Source organism: Mobula hypostoma, chromosome 4, assembly GCF_963921235.1.
Source record: "Mobula hypostoma chromosome 4, sMobHyp1.1, whole genome shotgun sequence".
NCBI classification, from domain to species: Eukaryota; Metazoa; Chordata; class Chondrichthyes; order Myliobatiformes; family Myliobatidae; genus Mobula; species Mobula hypostoma.
In genome coordinates this window covers 148,204,619-148,223,175 of record NC_086100.1, presented here as the reverse complement: position 1 = coordinate 148,223,175, position 18,557 = coordinate 148,204,619, and the positions used below count along the sequence as shown (strand labels likewise).

Here is an 18,557-nt window from a genome sequence, read left to right as displayed (position 1 = left end):
TGTACATTTTTATTCTAAAATTATCCTTTAAAATATGGATTTTTCTGGATTTGCTTCACTCCATTTGACAACTGGATATTCTGTACATAACTCCACTTCCCAACAGTTGGCGAAACGTCAAGCATATGACAGGCAAAAGGTATAGTATATTTAATATGTCTGTAATATTTGAGTAATATTGTAAATATATTGTTTGATAAAGCATTCCCTTCGTTTGTTTACATAAATCATGAGTTAAATGTAAGAAGTACGTGCATGTCAACGTCATTACGCCACGACGTCATATATGAGCGCCTTACTGGAGAAAAAACGTAAAGAAAAGCTATATAGACAAACATTCCGGCTCCTGTGTTTTTCTTTCGATTAGTTTCCGGAGTTACAAAACATAACAAAATGGCTACGTTATTTCTAATTAAATTCATGCACACATGCCTTGTTACCATACAACATGAGGGCATCACACTAGGTTAAACATTAATACCATTTGCTTCGTAACGGGTCAGAAACATCGGCCTTTGTTATACCCATTACTTTTTTCGATAAACTGGTGTGTGTCTCTTTTGCACCGAGCAATTGGTCACGTTCTCTTTCCGTATTCAATTTTGCGCTTCCCCAGAAAGGCGGAAGGAATGTTGCAACAATGAAAGGCTTTGGAATGTTTGTTACTGTAACAGTTTTTGGAACTCTGCTGTGTCTCAGCGTTCGAGGGGCGACGCGGCGGCTTGGCGGACACTCGGGCAAAGATAATGTCATCCAGGCGTTCGTCGTTCCTCACAGTCACATGGACGTTGGCTGGGTTTACACCGTGGAGGTAGGGGAGTGGAATCTCTATGATTCCTACATGCCAGTGTGTAGTATAAGCAGGTGCATTCTCTTTTTTTTTAAAAAAAAGAAAGTCATAAAGCACATCTTGATGTGCAAGTTCTATTATCTTTTGTCCCAGCTCATCTCTTGCTAGATTTTTGAAGCAAAATGAATGCGTGTAGAAGTATTTATTACAGTAACTGGATTAACGTACACCGCGACCCTAGCCTTGTGATTCCTTGCTTCAACATAAGTCAAATGGATGTTATTGAACCTCTGGCAAACTAGCGTCTTGGGTCATTAACAATGTTTTAAATTTAAATTGTTGGGGGATTTTGCTTTAACTCGTGTAAATTGTACCAAACCTAAAATGCAAAGCAAGGGGTTCATGCATAAAAGTGCAACATGACGCGGATGTCAGTTATTGCTCAGATAAGACAGTGGCATTCGGAGTAGGAGGAATCCACTAAGTTCTTTCACTAGGTTGTTTGTTGCTACAGATTCCACCGTGCACATTCTCTTGTGCCCCATATCCAGCTCTCCTATACCCCTTCTTTTTCAATGTGATACAGCACGGCAAATAAGACCTTCAAGCCACTATAAACATTCAGGCCATTTAACATAGTTGGACTGTGGTATCTCCAGGCAATCGATTGGACCCCAGAGCAGCATAAAAGCGTCACGCAAGCAATTTAAATATCAAGCAAGCAGTTCAGGTGGAGTAGGTTGTCCAAATTCCACCCTCGTGATATGATATCCTGCTGGACCTTGATTTGGATGGAAGGACATTCCTAGTTTTCGTTTTGTTTTGGTGAAGATCCATACCAGAATAATTTAGACTCAATATTGTGCAGAAAAGCTGCCTAATACAGCAAATGTGCAACCACTCCAGTTCAAATAGCACTGAATGATAGTAGCAAAACTGTAGCTGTAACACATAATATAAACTAATAACTTGCAGCATAGTTGGAAGAGATCCTCCTCTCCAGCTGCAGCAATAAACCTTCTGTTGGAGGAACTCTGTGGGCTGAGTAATATCTGTGAGGGTGGGAGGAGGGGTGGGGAGAGGAATTGTCAACAAAACCCAGCGTTAAGAGCAGCATCTGTGGGGTGAATTTTTAAACCCTACATATGCTGCTTGACTCACTGACTTTGAGAGATTGCTTGTTGCTCCAGATTCCAGCAACTGAATTCTCTTTTGCCTCCTGTCCAGCTCTCCACCTGTATCACTCAAGTGCTTATACTCTTTATATATGACAAGAATTTCTGCCTCTGTTTATGTCAGTCAGTGTTCCAGGTTTCTATCACCCTCTGGGTGACAAAAAAAAATCATCTTCTCCCTTCACTACTTCCTCAAAAAGTTTAAGTCTGTGTTATAACTTTAGAGCCAGTCTGTTGTGTGACTGTTTGGAAATCCTGATGGGTTGGCACCTGCTTCACCAAATATGGTTTGCTGCATTCCCCTTCCACTCACCAGGGTCCTGCTTCCTGTTTAGAATCATAATCAAGTTTCATATCACTGGCATATGTTGTGAAATTTGTTTTTTGTTTTACTGTAGCAGTACATTGCAATACATAGTAATAGAAGCTGTGAATTACAATAAATATATATATTAGTTAAAATAAATAAATAGAGCACAAAAGTAGTGAGGTAGTGTTCATAGCTTCAAAGTCCATTCAGAAATCGGATGGCAGGGGGGAAGAAGCTGTTCCTGGGTTGCTGACTGAGTTCCATCAGGCTCCTGTACCTCCTTCCTGATGGTAGCAATGAGAAGAGGGCATGTTCTGGGTTGGGTTCATTTTAATTCCACTTCCCATCGCATTCCGATATGTCCATCCATGGCCTCCACTCATGTGATTTGGCCACAGTTAGGTTGGAGGAACAACACCTTATATTCTGTCTGGGTAGCCTCCAACCTGATGGCATGAACATCAATTTCTCAAACTTCTGGTAATGTCTCCAACCCCTCTTCACCATTTCCCATCCCCCCTTTCCCTCTCTCACCTCATCTCATTGCCCCCCCCCATCACCTCCGTCTGGTGCTCCTTCCCCCTTTTCTTTTTTCCATGGCCTTGGGTCTCTTTCACCAATCAACTTCCCAGCTCTTTACTTCATCCCCCCACTCCAGGTTTCACCTATCACCTGGCGGTTCTCTCTCCCCTCACACCACCTTTTAAATCTACTCCTCAGTTTTTTTTCCCTCCAGTCCTGCCAAAGGGTTTTGGCTCAAAATGTCGACTGTACTCTTTTCCATTGATGCTGCCTGGCCTGCTGAGTTCCTCCAGCAGTTTGTGTGTGATGTCCTGGGTGATATGGGTCCTTAATTATGGATGCTGCTGTTTTGAGGCATGGCTGCTTGAAGATGCCCTGGATGCTACGGAAGCTGATAGGGCTGACTAAGTTCACAACTTTCGACAGCTTCTTTCGATCCTGTGTAGTAACCCCCCCCCCCCCGCATACTAGAAGGTGGTGCAGCAGTACACCTGTAGAAATATGTGAGTGTCTTTGGTGACGTACCAAGCCTCCTCAAACTCGAAATGAGATCTCATCTGTAGACCTATTGTGGCGATAGGCAAACTGCAGCGGGTTGAGGTATTTGCTGAGACAGGAGTTGATTCTAGCCATAACCAGACCTGCAAAGCACTTCATCACCGTAGATGTGAACACTACCAGACAACAATTGTCAAGGCAACTCACACTGTTGTTGAGCACTTTCGAAGCACTCTCATTCCGCTCACTAAGGCCCCCGTTCCGATGCTCCCTTTCCACTGACTGGGGCCCCAGTTACAATGCGCCCTTTCAATTAATCGAGTTCACTGGAATATGTATTATAGTACTGTTGCCATTTTAAACAATCTAATTTGCAATGCCTTAGGAATTTTAATAGGAATAGCATTCAATGGCCTGGAAAATCTGCTATTCCAACATCGCTAAAGTCCCAAGTGTGCCAGATTATCAGTTTTATTGAATGCTGAATTATAATAGATAATGTTACTTCAGAGTGCCCTCATAACCTTTCAAGATTCTTTCCAACAGTAAGCCTGTTAAGTGAGGTTGTCCTGACATGGAAAAAGCATTGTGTCAGCGATTTCCAAGGCACTGGGCCATGCTGTGACTGGCTTGCAAAGATTTTCTTGTAATAGGTCCTGTTGATAAAGGAATTTCAAATATCCTTAGATGATAACGAGCTAGGTGAGGTGAAGTGTATTTGTTAGCGAAGCGTAGGTAGCTTGGCTTGTGACATGTAAGCTTCTTCCTCCCACAATGTTAATATACATATATTTTGTTGACCTTTAAGTAGCATTGTGGCAGTGTCAGAAGTGTCAAATAACAGGGTAGAGTAGGATGGGATAAGGGGATAGGTTTCCCTGCCTATGTAAAGCACTGTTTATTATTCTGTTTCTGTGATTTTCTGTCACATGAGTAAGGTGACAATAATGTTACCATAGGCACAGAACACTATCTCATGGCTTGGTTTTATTCTGATTTTGCCTCTGATGCTGTGTGACACCAGGACCAAACAGAAATGATTGACTGCTGATGGAATAAACGGAGAATTGTTATCTCTTCTGTGAGTGAACCAGATGTCTCACAAATGATTTTTTTTGAAAAAATCTGACATAGGGAAAATATACAATCCACAAACTCGAAGCAGGTTCATTGTTATGATCTGCTATAGATCTCAATTATCCCCTTTTTTACTTTTAATCTCAATTAACCACAGTAAAACAAGGGATATTTCAAACCAATGCATAATACAAGTGAGGTATTAGTTATTTCCGTTGGGTAGCTGTTAGATCGCTGGATGCTTCATATATTTTTTACTATTTAAGTGGGAGCTCTGTAATTCTTCAATGATCATGCCCCAACCTTGCCTTAAATTCAATTTGATGGAATATAACAGACAAGATAATCAAGGATGCCTCCCACCCCAGGCATTCTCTTTACTCCCCTTGTTCTACTGCCCTTGCAAAGCGAGGCAGGGAGTTAAACACCTTCTCAAAAATCACAAAAATCACCCGAGTCAGTTAGTCCTGACGAAGGGTCTCGGCCTGAAACGTCGACTGCGCCTCTTCCTATAGATGCTGCCTGGCCTGCTGCGTTCACCAGCAACTTTGATGTATGTTACCCGAGTCAGAAGCTTTCTTCACGATTTTTAATGAGAAAACTTTATGAAAAGATACTGCTTTTTCAAAGGCAAATAAAGAATGGATGGCAATGGATGACTTTCTGCCCTATGTGTTTCGAGTCAAAATCCAAATGAACCCATGATGTAAGAAAAAACAGCTTATGAACATGAAGTGATGTTTGTGCAAATCAGACTTCATACAAAATGAATAGCGGCTCCAGAGGCAGAACACTCCCGCCTGACATCCACGTCAAACATAACTACTTAAACAGAAAGTCAAATGATCATTTCATTAGGTCTTTGGCAAAAGAATGGGCATCTCAGAAACTAGCCTTGAAACAGTCTTACTGCACAGTCTTTAATCATTCTCGCTTTGAATGGTCATCCTTGATGACATTCTTGCTCATGGTAAAGTCTGATGAGCTGACGGGTGATATGGTGCGCTTCTAGAATGATGATTGGGTGCAGTACCTCTGAAGTGGGTTGTGTTCTCTTCATGTATCCTCCAACTCACTGTAGCCCCTCAGAGTCAAAAAAGATACAGAGTTCACTAAGGTAACTTTGCATTTGAAGAGGTTCCTGTTTTCTAGTGCACTGCATGTCCTCTGTGTTCACCTGTCGTAGAACAGCAAAAAGGATTCTAACCTTGCTCGATTCAGTTGCTCTGTGCTGAGAGGATGCTTACAAATGTGCCAATCACTGCAAAAGCTGCCTTTGGCTACTCCTACAATCTTCCTTTTCATATAGACACTACTCTCGCAAAGTCTGAAACGATGAGCAATGATTTTATTCATTTACATTCAGGCAAAAGAACATGGCAGTGTACACTGGGTTAATTCCTCCGTCAATAACGATTAGGAACTACAGTTTTTTAGTACTGTGGTAGTATCGTCAATTTTCAAATTTGTTCTTTATTTTATTTAAATACATAATGTGTTAATCAGTTAAATGGTAGATTGTCTTTTTTTATACGGTTTTAACTATTTCCATGAAACTTCAGCTAATTGGGGCAGCCTAATTGGGCCAAAATGTACTGGTCCCGATATGTCCCAATGAAACACATGCAAGAAAATGAATCTCAGGATAGTACACAGTGACAAACACATACTTGAATAATAAATTTACTTTGACATTGACTGGAGCTTAAACGTCCCTCTGAGAATCTTTGGGCACATTTCTCTCCGTCTATTGAAACCCCTTGGGTGTAATTTAATGAGGTATTAGAGTCTAAGCTTCCGTCTAACTGTACATTCCCTCCAACTCCCTACCCCACCCCCACCCCCAATTATTCATTATGTCCTAAAAACCCAGCTCAAGTCAATCATTTGACAATTAAGCATTCTAATTCATTATAACGAGTTTAAATGCAGGATATAAAGTAAACCAGTTACATGGCAATGTCATCTCAAAAAGGGTCATGAGTAATAATAGTAAACAATTACATCTAAATATGGTCAGCGTTGGTCTACAATTATCTGGAAACACTAGTTACTGTGAAGTATTTAAAGCACTGGATGCAGCTGAAAAGATACATTAAGGTTTTTTTTTGTGTGTTAAGGATTAGTTACAGAGGTACCATTCCAAAACCACATTCAAAAATTTGATTTTAAAATTGTATTGTTGTGCTTAAAATGGCAACTGCTTCCTTATTTAGCAAATGTTGCTGTGAAACAGCACTGGCATTCCAATATTGAAGCCTCGCTGGCACTTGGTTCAACAGCCAAACAGTATGAGTTACAGTGCTTTCAGGAGAGTGCTTCACCAACAGCGGTGAAAATGCAACGTGCCCTAAGCTTCTCAGAGGGATGTGGAAGCCCTGGTGAAAACAGCTGAAGAAGGAAAGGATCTGCTTTGTATAGACAGCAAGAGAAGTCTGACAAGGGAACTCAGTGGGTTGAGCTGTGTCTGTGAGGGGGGAGGCAGGCTACCTCGAGAAGGGTCTGAAGCACAGTAGTAAGAGAACCATACGGCTGCTCTTCAATTGTAAGGCTCACTGAGGAAATTTCATCACTTGATCAGATACATCAAGGTCATACATCTTGTTCAAACAGCTCTAACTCTCAGAAAATGGCTTTTGCTTTCTACGGTTAGCCTTCATGCACGTTGTAGCAATGGGTTAACACTACTGGATTCACAGTTACCTTTTCTTCCAGAGCCACAATTATATGAATAATGTCATTAAGACAAAATAGCATACATCTTATCTAGGCAAATAACTACCATAATACAAGACTTTTCTTTTGCATTCTGAAGTCTCCAGCAATAACAGACAGTTCCACCAACTGGTATGATACACGGCGCAAAGTCATTGAGTCATACAGTACCACAGCACAGGAACACGCCCTTCGACACATCTAGTCCATGCCAAATTGTCATTCTGTCTAGTCTTGTTGACCCACATCTGGACCATTGCCCTCCGTACCCCTCCTCCCATCCATGTACTTATCCAAATTTCCCTTAAACATTGCAATCAAATCCATATCTGCTGGCCTAAAAAGATAGCTCTTTATTGTATGAGCTAATTTGACATGTGGATTTAAAATGAAAGTTTTCCATTGTACAACATTGACACTTTTCATTCACAGCACAAAAGTAATAAAGATTTAAATAATATATTTGTTCTATTCTGTAAAAATCTTAAAACTGAGTGTGGGCACAATCCTCTATGTGATGTGGTCTGAACAAGGATGATGTATGTCAAAATCATGATAGCTATCAATTTTACCAAGTCCTTGCGTACTTAATTTTATTTTAAATATTAGTACATTACTGTCCATATTAGCCTAGATTACCTGGAGGATTGGTTTTGTAGCTAGGTTTAGCCATTAGGACTGCTGGTGTGTCTTCCTCAGATTCGAATCTCGGTAAATTCATTTCTCAGGTTTACTTGATGATATTCACAATGGATGTCATTGGTGACTCAATGCCCGAGTTGATTGGAGATAATTGTAAGATCATCTGCGGTTAAATCTCTGGACTATAGTTATGTAATTAGTGGATTGGAAATGAATGTATGGAAAAAAGCTTCTGCTGGAAGGGAGCAATCTGATAAAAATATCCTTTAAATTGGCTTATTGTCTCTTAACAGGAAAGTATGCATGCATATGCAGCCAATGTTTACACCACTGTTGTGGAGCAACTGGTAAAGAAGAAACAGCACAAATTTATTGCTGTAGAGCAAGAGTTCTTTCGACTCTGGTGGGATAAGATAGCCACTGATACACAGAAAAAGCAGGTAATAGATTTCGTTGTGACTATACTTAGATTTTTCATTGCAAATACATTTTTTTACTCAGTTAAGGAGCATTTGTTTCCACTCAGCTTTTGGGTTCTATGCTTGCTGTTCAGGTGAGCTTAATCTCCACTGAGTCTTCCATGGCTGGGGTATGAGATGCTCAACGGGAAAAGTGAGTCAGTGGTGTGGGAAATGTGTGTTTCTTTTTCAGTTTTTGCTCGGCTCCTGGAGACTCCCAATAAATAGATCAAGGGCCTCAGAGCTGTCCAGGGTATTATTCAAATCATTATTGCCAGGGACTTCCACAGGCTGGTGGGAGTCAAGGAGACTTTGAGAATGTTTTTCAATCATTTCCTCTTCTGCAGTCATTAAATCAAGACATTATATAGTGGAGAAAAGTGCAATTGTAACTTCCCTCAGGAGAATAAATATTGAAGGGGCAAAATAGCAGGGAAATAGGGAAAGTATGGGGAGCTTTCTTAAAGGCAGTCTGGCATTAGGCAAATGATCCCTTCTTTATTTTAGCATTCAGTGATTCTCAGCTTATGCCATCTCATCTACTCAAATATCGCCCTTTTAATTCTTTTAAATAAATTCGTTTAAAAGAAAGAAAACATTTACAGCCACTGGGATTGTGAAAAATAACTTATATATTCTTAAAAATGGCCAATGACATAGAATTGTGTAGCATAATTGACATTTCACTATTTTTGATGTGGAACTAAAGTGCAGCCACTCCCAGGATACTATTTATTTGAAAATGGGAAGGAATGAGGGATGCCTCATCACCACTGGCTAATCTTTATACGCCAACCAATCCTATTTTCTTTTGCAGAAATAAACATTTGATCGAGTATATCACTGTTTTCTGTGTGTTAAATGGTTCTTCATGGAACAGTGGTCAACATCTCTCAGGCTGTTAAACAACTGATGGATTACTATTGAAGTGAGATCAATATTGGGTTGTTTACTACACCTGACTCTACTTGCAATTTTATTTTGGTGGTGTCAACTGAGGAAAGAATATTGACCAAGGCTGGTAGAATTATTCAGCATTATTTTAATGGTGCTTTAAGGCATTCTGCATTATAATTTGAAAACTAGCTTGATTTAACTTTTATTCAAACAACAGCACCTCTTGGTATTTCATTGAAGAATAAACCTAGATTGTATATTCAATTCTTTTATTCTGATTTTGAACTTGAATTGTTTTGAATTAGATTTGAGAATCATTTTCCCAACTGTAATTAATTTTGGAACATCACTGTTGTTCCTATTTCTTTTCATTGTTGTTTTGAGTGGGTTCATTATATGGATGTGATTTTTACAGGGAGGAGCATTAGTGAATTTAATACATGACCCTCATTTAGTTTTTTCTTTTTTGTTTCCTGTTGAATAAAGGGTAGCCATTGCTTGTTGGAAGGAGACTGTTGAGTGGGTAGGAAGATTGTGTGGAGAAAGACCAGGTGTGAGAAGCAAAGTGGGGAGGAGCAGGGTGAAGCACTTCCAATTGTGTAACTCAGAAGTACTGGAAAGACATTTACCGACTTGAATTGGGCCTTCTCATGCCCTTCAGCTGCTGGGTTTCCTGAGCACTGGAAGCCCAGTCTATAACCATTAAAATTGAATAATGCAACTTCAGTAAAATACTTAACATATTTTAAGAACTGACCACCTATCACTATCTGGGATGGGTATTCGAAATTGATGAAATGTTACTACCTCACAGCACTTGCCTATTATTGTGTTCTGTTTTATTACTTATTAAAGTTTTTGACATATTGATGAGGTATTGCTACTGAGATAGTCTTGCAGAAATCTTCATAGGATTTGTTAATAAGCTACTTCAGTGTGGCAGGAATTAAAGCTAAGTTTCACCCTGGCTCCATCCTCCACCATCTAGCACTGTTCTTGAATCCTGGCTTATTGACATTTCTTTCCATTTCAGTCTTGGGATTTAGTTTTTGAAGCCTTGATAATGCTTCAGCTGAAATGAGGTCACAGACCACAGACTACGATTCGAACTTAGGATCATCCCAGTCAATATGACTTCACTAACTAGTTTTCATCACCACTGAATCTACAGTTCTGTTATGTTATTCAGACATACTTTAAATGTTTGCTTGTGTAGAAAGAAATGCTTAATGAGGGAAGAAAATAGATCTCGTAAGATAAATAGTTAAAATGAAAAAGGTGTCACTTGAGGAAAAACAAGATAACTGTCATAAACATCCGTTGCAAATGTTTTTCACAAAAAGTAGCCTATTTAATCAAGAACCGATGTTAATTCTGTGTTAATATTTAAATAGTGAAATATTTATTGATACAACAATGTCATAGCATTGAATCTATCACCTAGAAGGCTTAGAGCTCTTTCAAATTCAATTTCACTGAATTACAGGATTATTGACGGCATTTGTTTTTTGTAAAATCATGTTAAAACTTCATATAGTGGTGAATACTGAAATGAGAGTATTGGTTCTTTATTTTCTGTTTTTCATTCCAATGTGGGTTGACTTAACTAATTTTGTTGTATTATGAAAGTTATTCAGTCCTGCTTGAAGTATAACATTCTACTGCTTATTAATTTCAGGTGCATAAGTTGCTGGAGGAGGGGCAGTTAGAGTTTATCATTGGAGGACAAGTAATGCATGATGAAGCAGTAACAGAACTCAGTTCCCAGATCTTGCAACTCACAGGTTGGTAATTGTCCTTTCCAAATCTGGTCTTAAATGACTATTTTTACACAATGTGACCTCCAGGACATATGATGTAATATGTCTGAATACACTATAATTTTTTTTTATCTTTTCAAAAGCTGAATATCATCTGTAAAATATGCTAGCAAATAACCCTAATCCAAAGGCTTTTGATTTTCCATTACCTATATTGATATTTGAAGTGATATGCAGACATTTATGACACTTATGAATTAGGTGCATTTTCCACATGCACTTGCTTTGGGTTTCCACCACCTATAAACTTTCTCAGGTTTATGATATAGAATCTATATCGTAAAGATCTGATTGTGGCCTTCAGGAAAGGTAAGATGAGGGAACACGAACCAATCCTCATAGAGGGATCAGAAGTGGAGAGAGTGAGCAATTTCAAGTTCCTGGGTGTCAGTATCTCTGAGTACCTAACCTGGACTCAACATATTGATGCAGCTATAAAGAAGACAAGACAGTGACTGTATTTCATTCTGAGTTTGAGGTGATTTAGTTTGTCAAATAAAACTCTCAAAATCTTCTACAAATGTACCCTGGAGAGCATTCTGACTGGCTGCATCACAGTCTGGTATGGTGAAGGAGGGGATCAGTAAGCTGCAGAAACTTGTAAAATTAGTCAGCTCCACCATCCGTAGTATCCAAGATATCTTCAAGGAGAGGTGCCTTTGGAAGGCAGCGGCCATCATTAAGGATCCCCACCAGCGAGGACCTGCCCTGTTCTCATTGTTACCTTTGGGAGGGAGGGTACAGAAGCCTGAAGGCACACACTCAGTGATTCAGGAACAGCTTCTTCCCCTCTGCCATCTGATTTCTGAATGGATGTTGAACCCATGAACACTACCTCACTACTATTTTTTATTTCTCTTCTCTTTTTGCATGATTTCTTTTAACTTAACAAGTTAATAGACATATATACTTAATGTAACTCAGATTTTTGTCTCTATATCTATTTATCATGTATTTTATTGTACTGCTGCCATAAAGTTAATGAATTTCACAACATAGGCTGGAGATATTAAGCAAGATTCTGATTCTGATATAGATGGATAAGAATCATTGCCGCCCCATAGAACATTGGTTTCCTGCTTGGTCTTTTCCTTATTATTGAACCGTGCCTTCACAGAGAGACATGGAGAGATTTGGTTCTGATGATGTACGTGCTACAGAAACAGTAGAAACCCAACTTTTCTCTGTACAGAAGCTGTTTATTTGACCTATAACATCAGGTATCTTCAGACTGTGTGGGAAGGCAGGGAGACCTCCATGTCCCTGACCTCCAATGTCCTTGCGGGAAGGTTTGCTAGTGATTAGCAGGGTGGGAGATGGTTTAATTTAGAGTTGCAGGAGGATGGGAGCCAGAGTGCCAGAGCATATAGTGGAGTGGTTGTGGGGAAAGATGTTAAGCCAACATACAAAGTTAGAAATTGAAAGAAATGAGCATGGTGGGACTAATGTTCTGAATTATGTATATTTCAGTACAAGGAGTATTGTAGGAAAAGTAGAAGAGCTTAGGGCATAGATCAGCAAGTGGAATTATGATATTGTGGCCATTAGTGAGACTTGGTCACAGGAGAGTTAGACTAGCAGCTCAATATTCTGAGCTTCCTTTGTTTTAGACATGATAGAGCTAAAGAGATTAAAGGGGGAGGAGTGACAAGAGGGAAAATGTCCTGGCAGTGCTTAGAAAGGACAGACCACAGAACTTGTTTGGTGAGACTTTATTGGTAAAACTAAGGAATAAGAAAAGTTTGACCATGTTAATGGGATTATATTATAAACCACTCATCAAGTCTGCAGGATTTAGAGGAGAAAACTTGTAGAAAAATTACAGACTGTTGCAAAAAGTATAAAGTTGTTATAAGTGGTGATATTAACTTTCCACATATTGATTGGGACTCCTATATTGCAAAAGGGCTGAATGGGAAAAAGTTTGTCAAATTAGTTCAGGAAACTTTTCTTCATCAATAGATCATGGTCCCAACTATAGAGAATGTGATACTAAATTTCCTGTCGGGGAATGTGACAGGGCAGAAGTTCGTCTTGGGGTACACTTTGTATTCAACAATCACAATGACATTAGTTTCAATATAATTATAGACAAGGATAGTTCTGGTCCTCGAATTGAGCTCGTAAATTGGAGAAAGGCCAATTGTGATTTGCTCAGAAAGGATCTGGCCAACGTGGGTTGGGGCAGATTGTTTTCAGGCAAAGGTGTGCTTGGTAAGTTGGTGTTCAAATGTGACATTTTGAGAGTACAGGGTTTGTATATTTCTGTCAGATTATAAGGCAAGAGTAACAGGTTTAGGGAACACACATCAGAGTTGCTGGTGAACGCAGCAGGCCAGGCAGCATCTCTAGGAAGAGGTACAGTCGACGTTTCAGGCCGAGACCCTTTAGGTAGGTCCTCACTACATCCACATCCTCACCATCAATAGTAACAGGGAACAGGGCAAGCTTAGTCTTCCTAAAGTCCATCACCATCTCCTTTGTCTTACGGATGTTGAGCTGCAGATAATTCAGTTTACACCATTTGACAAAGTCCTCCACCAGGACCTTGTATTCATCCTCCCGTCCTCCCTTTATACAGCCAACTATTGCTGAGTCATCAGAGAATTTCAGCAAATGACATGACTCAGTGTTGTGTCTAAAGTCTTAGGTACACAGGGTAAACAGGAGGGGAGCCAACACAGTCCCCTGCGGGATTCCACTGCTGCTTATAGCCATGTCTGACACATAGCTCTGAAGCTGCACAAACTGTGGTCTGCCAGTCAGTTAGTCCATTAGCCAGGATACAATGGAAGTGCCAATGTATTGAGCAGAGCTTTTCCCCCAGCAATGAGGACTATATGGTACTGAAGACACTTGAGAAATCAAAAAACATGATTCTCACAGTGCTGCTCTGCTTATCCAAATGGGAGTAGGCTCTGTTCAGCAGGTAGATGATAGCATCATCAACTCCAACGTGCTCCTGGTAGGCAAACTGCAGAGGATCGAGGGCTGATGTAACCAGGGGTTGGAGTGAGCCAGGACCAGCCTCTCTAAGGTCTTCATTATGTGTGCGGTCGGGGCCACTGGATGGTAGTCATTTGGGACTTTTGGTTGGCTCTTCTTGGGTTATGGGACCACACATGATGTTTTCTACACAGTCGAGACCCTTTCCAGTCTGGGATTCGGAGTGAAAATAGCCTGGAGAACTCCATACCACTGCTCAGCATATTCCTTCAGGAACTTAGAGTTCACTCCATCCGGTCCCAATGCTTTGCCATGCCTGAGTTTCCCTAGAGCCCTTCTCACCTGCTCAGTAGTGATGGTGAGTCCATGATGACAGGGTAGTTGGTGGAAGGTAGGGGTTGGGGGTAGGGTGAAGATCGGAACAATAGCAGTTGGTTGGTATATGGAGGTGTGGATAGTAGGTGCAGGGTAGAGAAGGGATGTAGACAGTGGTAGCCTGTGTTGTTCGTCCACATGTTGAACTGGAGGGGAGATATTGGTGCTGAGAGAGCATTGGATGCCTTGGCACCTGGACTGATGTGCTGAGGGGAGTGTGAACAGGAGGGCAGTTGTCAAACCTATTAAAGAATTGGTTTAACTCATTGGCCCATTCATGGCTGCATTCCGAGACTCTGCAGCTAGACTGATTGAAGCCAGTGATGTTCTTCTATGCCTGTCCACACCTCCCGTGTGCTACTCTGCCCAAGCTTGTTCTCCAGCTCTCTCCTGTGTTCCTCTTTAGCCACGGTTGCCTCTCTGACTGGAGGCTTGTGCCGAGTGGTGTTCCACGGGGACTGGTGTTCTGTCCGTTGTTTTTTGTCATCTATATCAATAATCTGGATGATAATGTGCTTAACTGGATCAACAAATTTGTAGTTAACAACAAGACTGGGAGAATATTAGGCAGTATAGAAGGCTTTCAAAGCTTGCAGTGGGATCTGGACCAGTTAGAAAAAAGGGCTGAAAAAAGCGGATGAAATTTAATGTAGACAAGCGTGAGGTGTTATACTTTGGGAGGACAAGTCAGGGTAGAACTTACACAGTGAGCAATAGGGCACTGAGGAGTGTGATAGAACAGAGGGATCTGGAATATAGATTCATAAATCCTTGAAAGTGGTGTCAGAAGTAGATAGGGTTGTAAAGAGAGCTCTTGGCACATTGGCCTTCATCAATCAAAGCACTGAGTATAGGAGTTGAGATGTAATGTTTAAATTGTATAAGTCATTGCTGGTGTCTAATTTGGAGTATTGTGTGCAGTTCTAGTCACTTACTTACAAGAAAGATACCAAAAAGATTGAAAGAGTGCAGAGAAAATTTACAAGGATTGTGCCAGACTTGGAGGACCTGAGGGAGAGGGAAAGGTTGAATGGGTGAGGACTTTATTCCCTGGAGGGTGGGAGAATAAGGGAAGATTTGATAGAGGTTTGAGGGGTGTAGATAGGGTAAATGGAAGCAGGCTGTTTTCACTGAGGTTAGGTGTGAACAAAGAATTGATTTTGGACTTCGGAAAGGGTAAGACGAGGGCACACACACCAGCCCTCATTGAAGGATCAGAAGTGGAAAGAGTGTGCAATATCACGTTGCTGGGTGTCAACATCTCTGAGGCCCAACATGTTGATACAGATACAAAGAAGGCATGACAGCAGCTATATTTCATTGGGAATTTGAGGAGATTTGGTATGACACCAAACACACTTGCAAATGTCTACAGACGTGCCATAAAGAGCATTCTAACTGGCGGCATTGCCATCTGCACTACACAGGATCGAAATAAGATGCAGAAAGTTGTGAACTCACTCATCTCCATCATGGATATTAGCTTCCCCAGAATCCAGAATATCCTCAAGGATTAATGCCTCAAAAAGGCAGCATCCATCATTAAGGACCCTCATCAACCAGAACATGCCCTTTTCTCATTGCTACCATCAAGGAGGATGTACTGAAGCCTGAAGGCACAAACTCAACGATTCACGAATTGCTTCTTCCCTGTTTCTGTGTGGTGGTGTTCTGTGACTCTGACTGGTGCATAGTGGATTCCAGTTAATTGGGACTCAACTGGACCAGTACATGTTGGCCAAATTAGCCAGAGTTTCATGAAAATAGTTAAAAAGGTATAAAAAGGCAAACTTACATTTAACTGAGTGACAAATTATGTATTTAAGTAAAATACAGGACAAATTAGAATAGTGCCAATACCTCCACAGTACTTATAAAGCTGTGTGTTAGTTCCTAATATTTATCGATGGAGGAATTCATTCAGTGTACACTGCCCCATTCGTTTGATTGATTATAAATGAAGTCAGCTCTGGCAGACAGATCTAATGGCTAGGAAGACGGTTCTGCAATATTTCATGGGGAGCAAAGGGCATCATGAGGCACAGAAGATTTCATGGCCATCTACTGCAAACAATGAAGACCCCAGTTGTGATGACTGCTTGTACTACTGGACCCGGACCTACAAGGTCAAGAGAGTAGAGCTGCCCTAGTGCAATGGGTTTTCCACTTTAAAAACACTCTTATGCAGGTTTTCCTGTCATCATTGGATACAGTGGACAACTGCCACCAAATGAACAAAATCATCACAGGCACCTAGTATAGATAGTGACTGCCTTCATACAAAGCATTCGATGACTGCGTCCTTCAAATCTTCATTTTCATTGGAACATTCAAGATGATTGTCAATACCTTCAAGTTGTTCATAGTTCCTAACTGTTGTGTTGTGAAATTATTCCATTTTCACTCCCAGCGTTTTCTGGCATCTTCAAGCCTGAATGCTTGAAACTGTGGTGAGCAAAACAGTTCTGAATTAGCTTACTACTGACTTCTTTCCAACCATCAGTGACAAAAATCACTGAACACAAATACATGCAACTGATGCTATCTAAAAGCTGTTTGGACTAAGTACAGTATATTGTCTAACGGCTGCAAAAGTGCACACAACTGACGTAGTTAGAAACTATTCGCCAACAGTCTTCTATCCCAGTTAAGTAGCATAATGTCCCAAATAAACAAAGGGAATCCAGCTGTTTCCTTAATTATGTTTTTTAAGAGTTGTCCCAAATAAGCAGCTGCCCTGATGAACAGATGACCCAATTAACTGAAATTCACTGTATTATTGTTTTCCTAGTATTTAATATTTTGACAAAATTTATTGAAACTATATGGTTCTAGAGCCATGTTGGATTGGAAACATCACTGCCTACTTCTGTTGCATTAATATGTGCAGTTATTGCCTTCATGATTTTGAAGGAGTTTTGATGAAACTCTATATCTTTACAGAAGGACACGGCTTCCTGTACGAAACGTTTGGAAAACGACCTCAGTTTTCGTGGCATGTGGATCCCTTTGGTGCCTCAGTCACCACACCCACAGTATTTGCTTTGGCTGGTTTTAATGCTCACCTCATCTCTCGCATTGACTATGATGAAAAGGACATGATGCAGAAAAAGAAGGTGAAGTAGAGGAAAAGAAAATCCTAGGGGCAATCCAATTTACAACTATTATTCAAATCTTGTCTCTATTCTGACCAGTTCGTCCTTGGTGTTCTAGTTTTGTGAAGTGAACATCTCAAAGTTTCTCAATCTATATACTGCTTTTAATCACACAGCTGTTTGGATTAACTAGAAGCTTATCCAAAGACATTGTGGCAAGAATTGCTGGCATCAAATTTTGAACTGTTAGAAATTTCTCCCTGTATCTGAATGCTATAACACATCGGCTGTCAAGATTGGTAGCACTGGAAGGTGCATAAGATCATGACTAAATTTTGTGTCTGAAGAACTTCAGAAGTAAGAGCTGGTATAGGCTGTGTATTCCCTCAAGCCTGTTCATAATACAAAATCATGACTGATGACTGATCTTGTCTTGGCTTCAACTGCACTTTCCCAACTAATTTCTGTACAGTCCAAAAGTCCAGCTCAGCTTGAGTAAACCTCGGGGCTGAACATACAAAGCACTTGGGATGGAAAAACTCAACAATCCCTGTCATGTGGCTGAGAGAACTATGACATCTAATTGCTTTTACTTCAAACGGGAGAAACATCCTCTGAGCACCTATCACACCCTTCTCCCACAACCTCATTTACCTCAGCAAAATTACCTGCTCTAAGCTCAGAGAACTGAGGCTCAGTTGTCCACTGTAATATGATCTCCTCATCCCAGTTATCAATTCGGTGAGCCTTCTGTGCACTGAGTCCAAGGCAAGAGAATGCAACCATAAGAGGCCTGAGCTGTTTTCAGTATTCCAGAGGTATCATCACACTTAATTGCTGTACACTGTAGACTGTTAACAGACAATTGGCTCAGAATTCACCTTGCTAGTTATGTTGAATATGCTGAATAGAGGTATCAGCATTTCGTATGCTGCATCTGAAATTAATTCTGTTGAAATTGATGGAATAAATTTCATATTACATTTCACATAACATTAGTGTTTATTGCAATTTCTGGGCTAATTGCTGAGATTGTGTTGATTCTGTTAGTTGATGAATTTTAATGATATCCTTGGAGGTTTTAATGGGGAAATTCCACACCTAAGTACCTTTCCCCTTTTCTAAAGCTCCAACCAGGGAATAATAATGAGTGGTTGAATAATTAATCAGACAGCCCTCTTTCTGTTGGGTTTTAAGTCATGAGAGAAGTTTCTAAAATGCATGCAACACGCATAAA

General features: G+C 40.4%; 1 protein-coding gene across 1 annotated transcript in view; it reads left to right on the top strand.

Moving 5' to 3' along the window:
* The first annotated feature begins 431 nt into the window (after positions 1 to 431).
* Positions 432 to 18,557, top strand: part of man2b2 (mannosidase, alpha, class 2B, member 2) — a 71,604-nt gene continuing 53,478 nt past the window's right edge. Inside the window, exons 1-4 of the mRNA XM_063046678.1 lie at positions 432 to 811; positions 8,023 to 8,169; positions 10,763 to 10,868; positions 17,169 to 17,341. Of these exons, the coding sequence (XP_062902748.1) occupies positions 641 to 811; positions 8,023 to 8,169; positions 10,763 to 10,868; positions 17,169 to 17,341 (597 nt within the window). The 5' untranslated portion in view covers positions 432 to 640. The remainder of the gene's footprint in view (positions 812 to 8,022; positions 8,170 to 10,762; positions 10,869 to 17,168; positions 17,342 to 18,557) is intronic.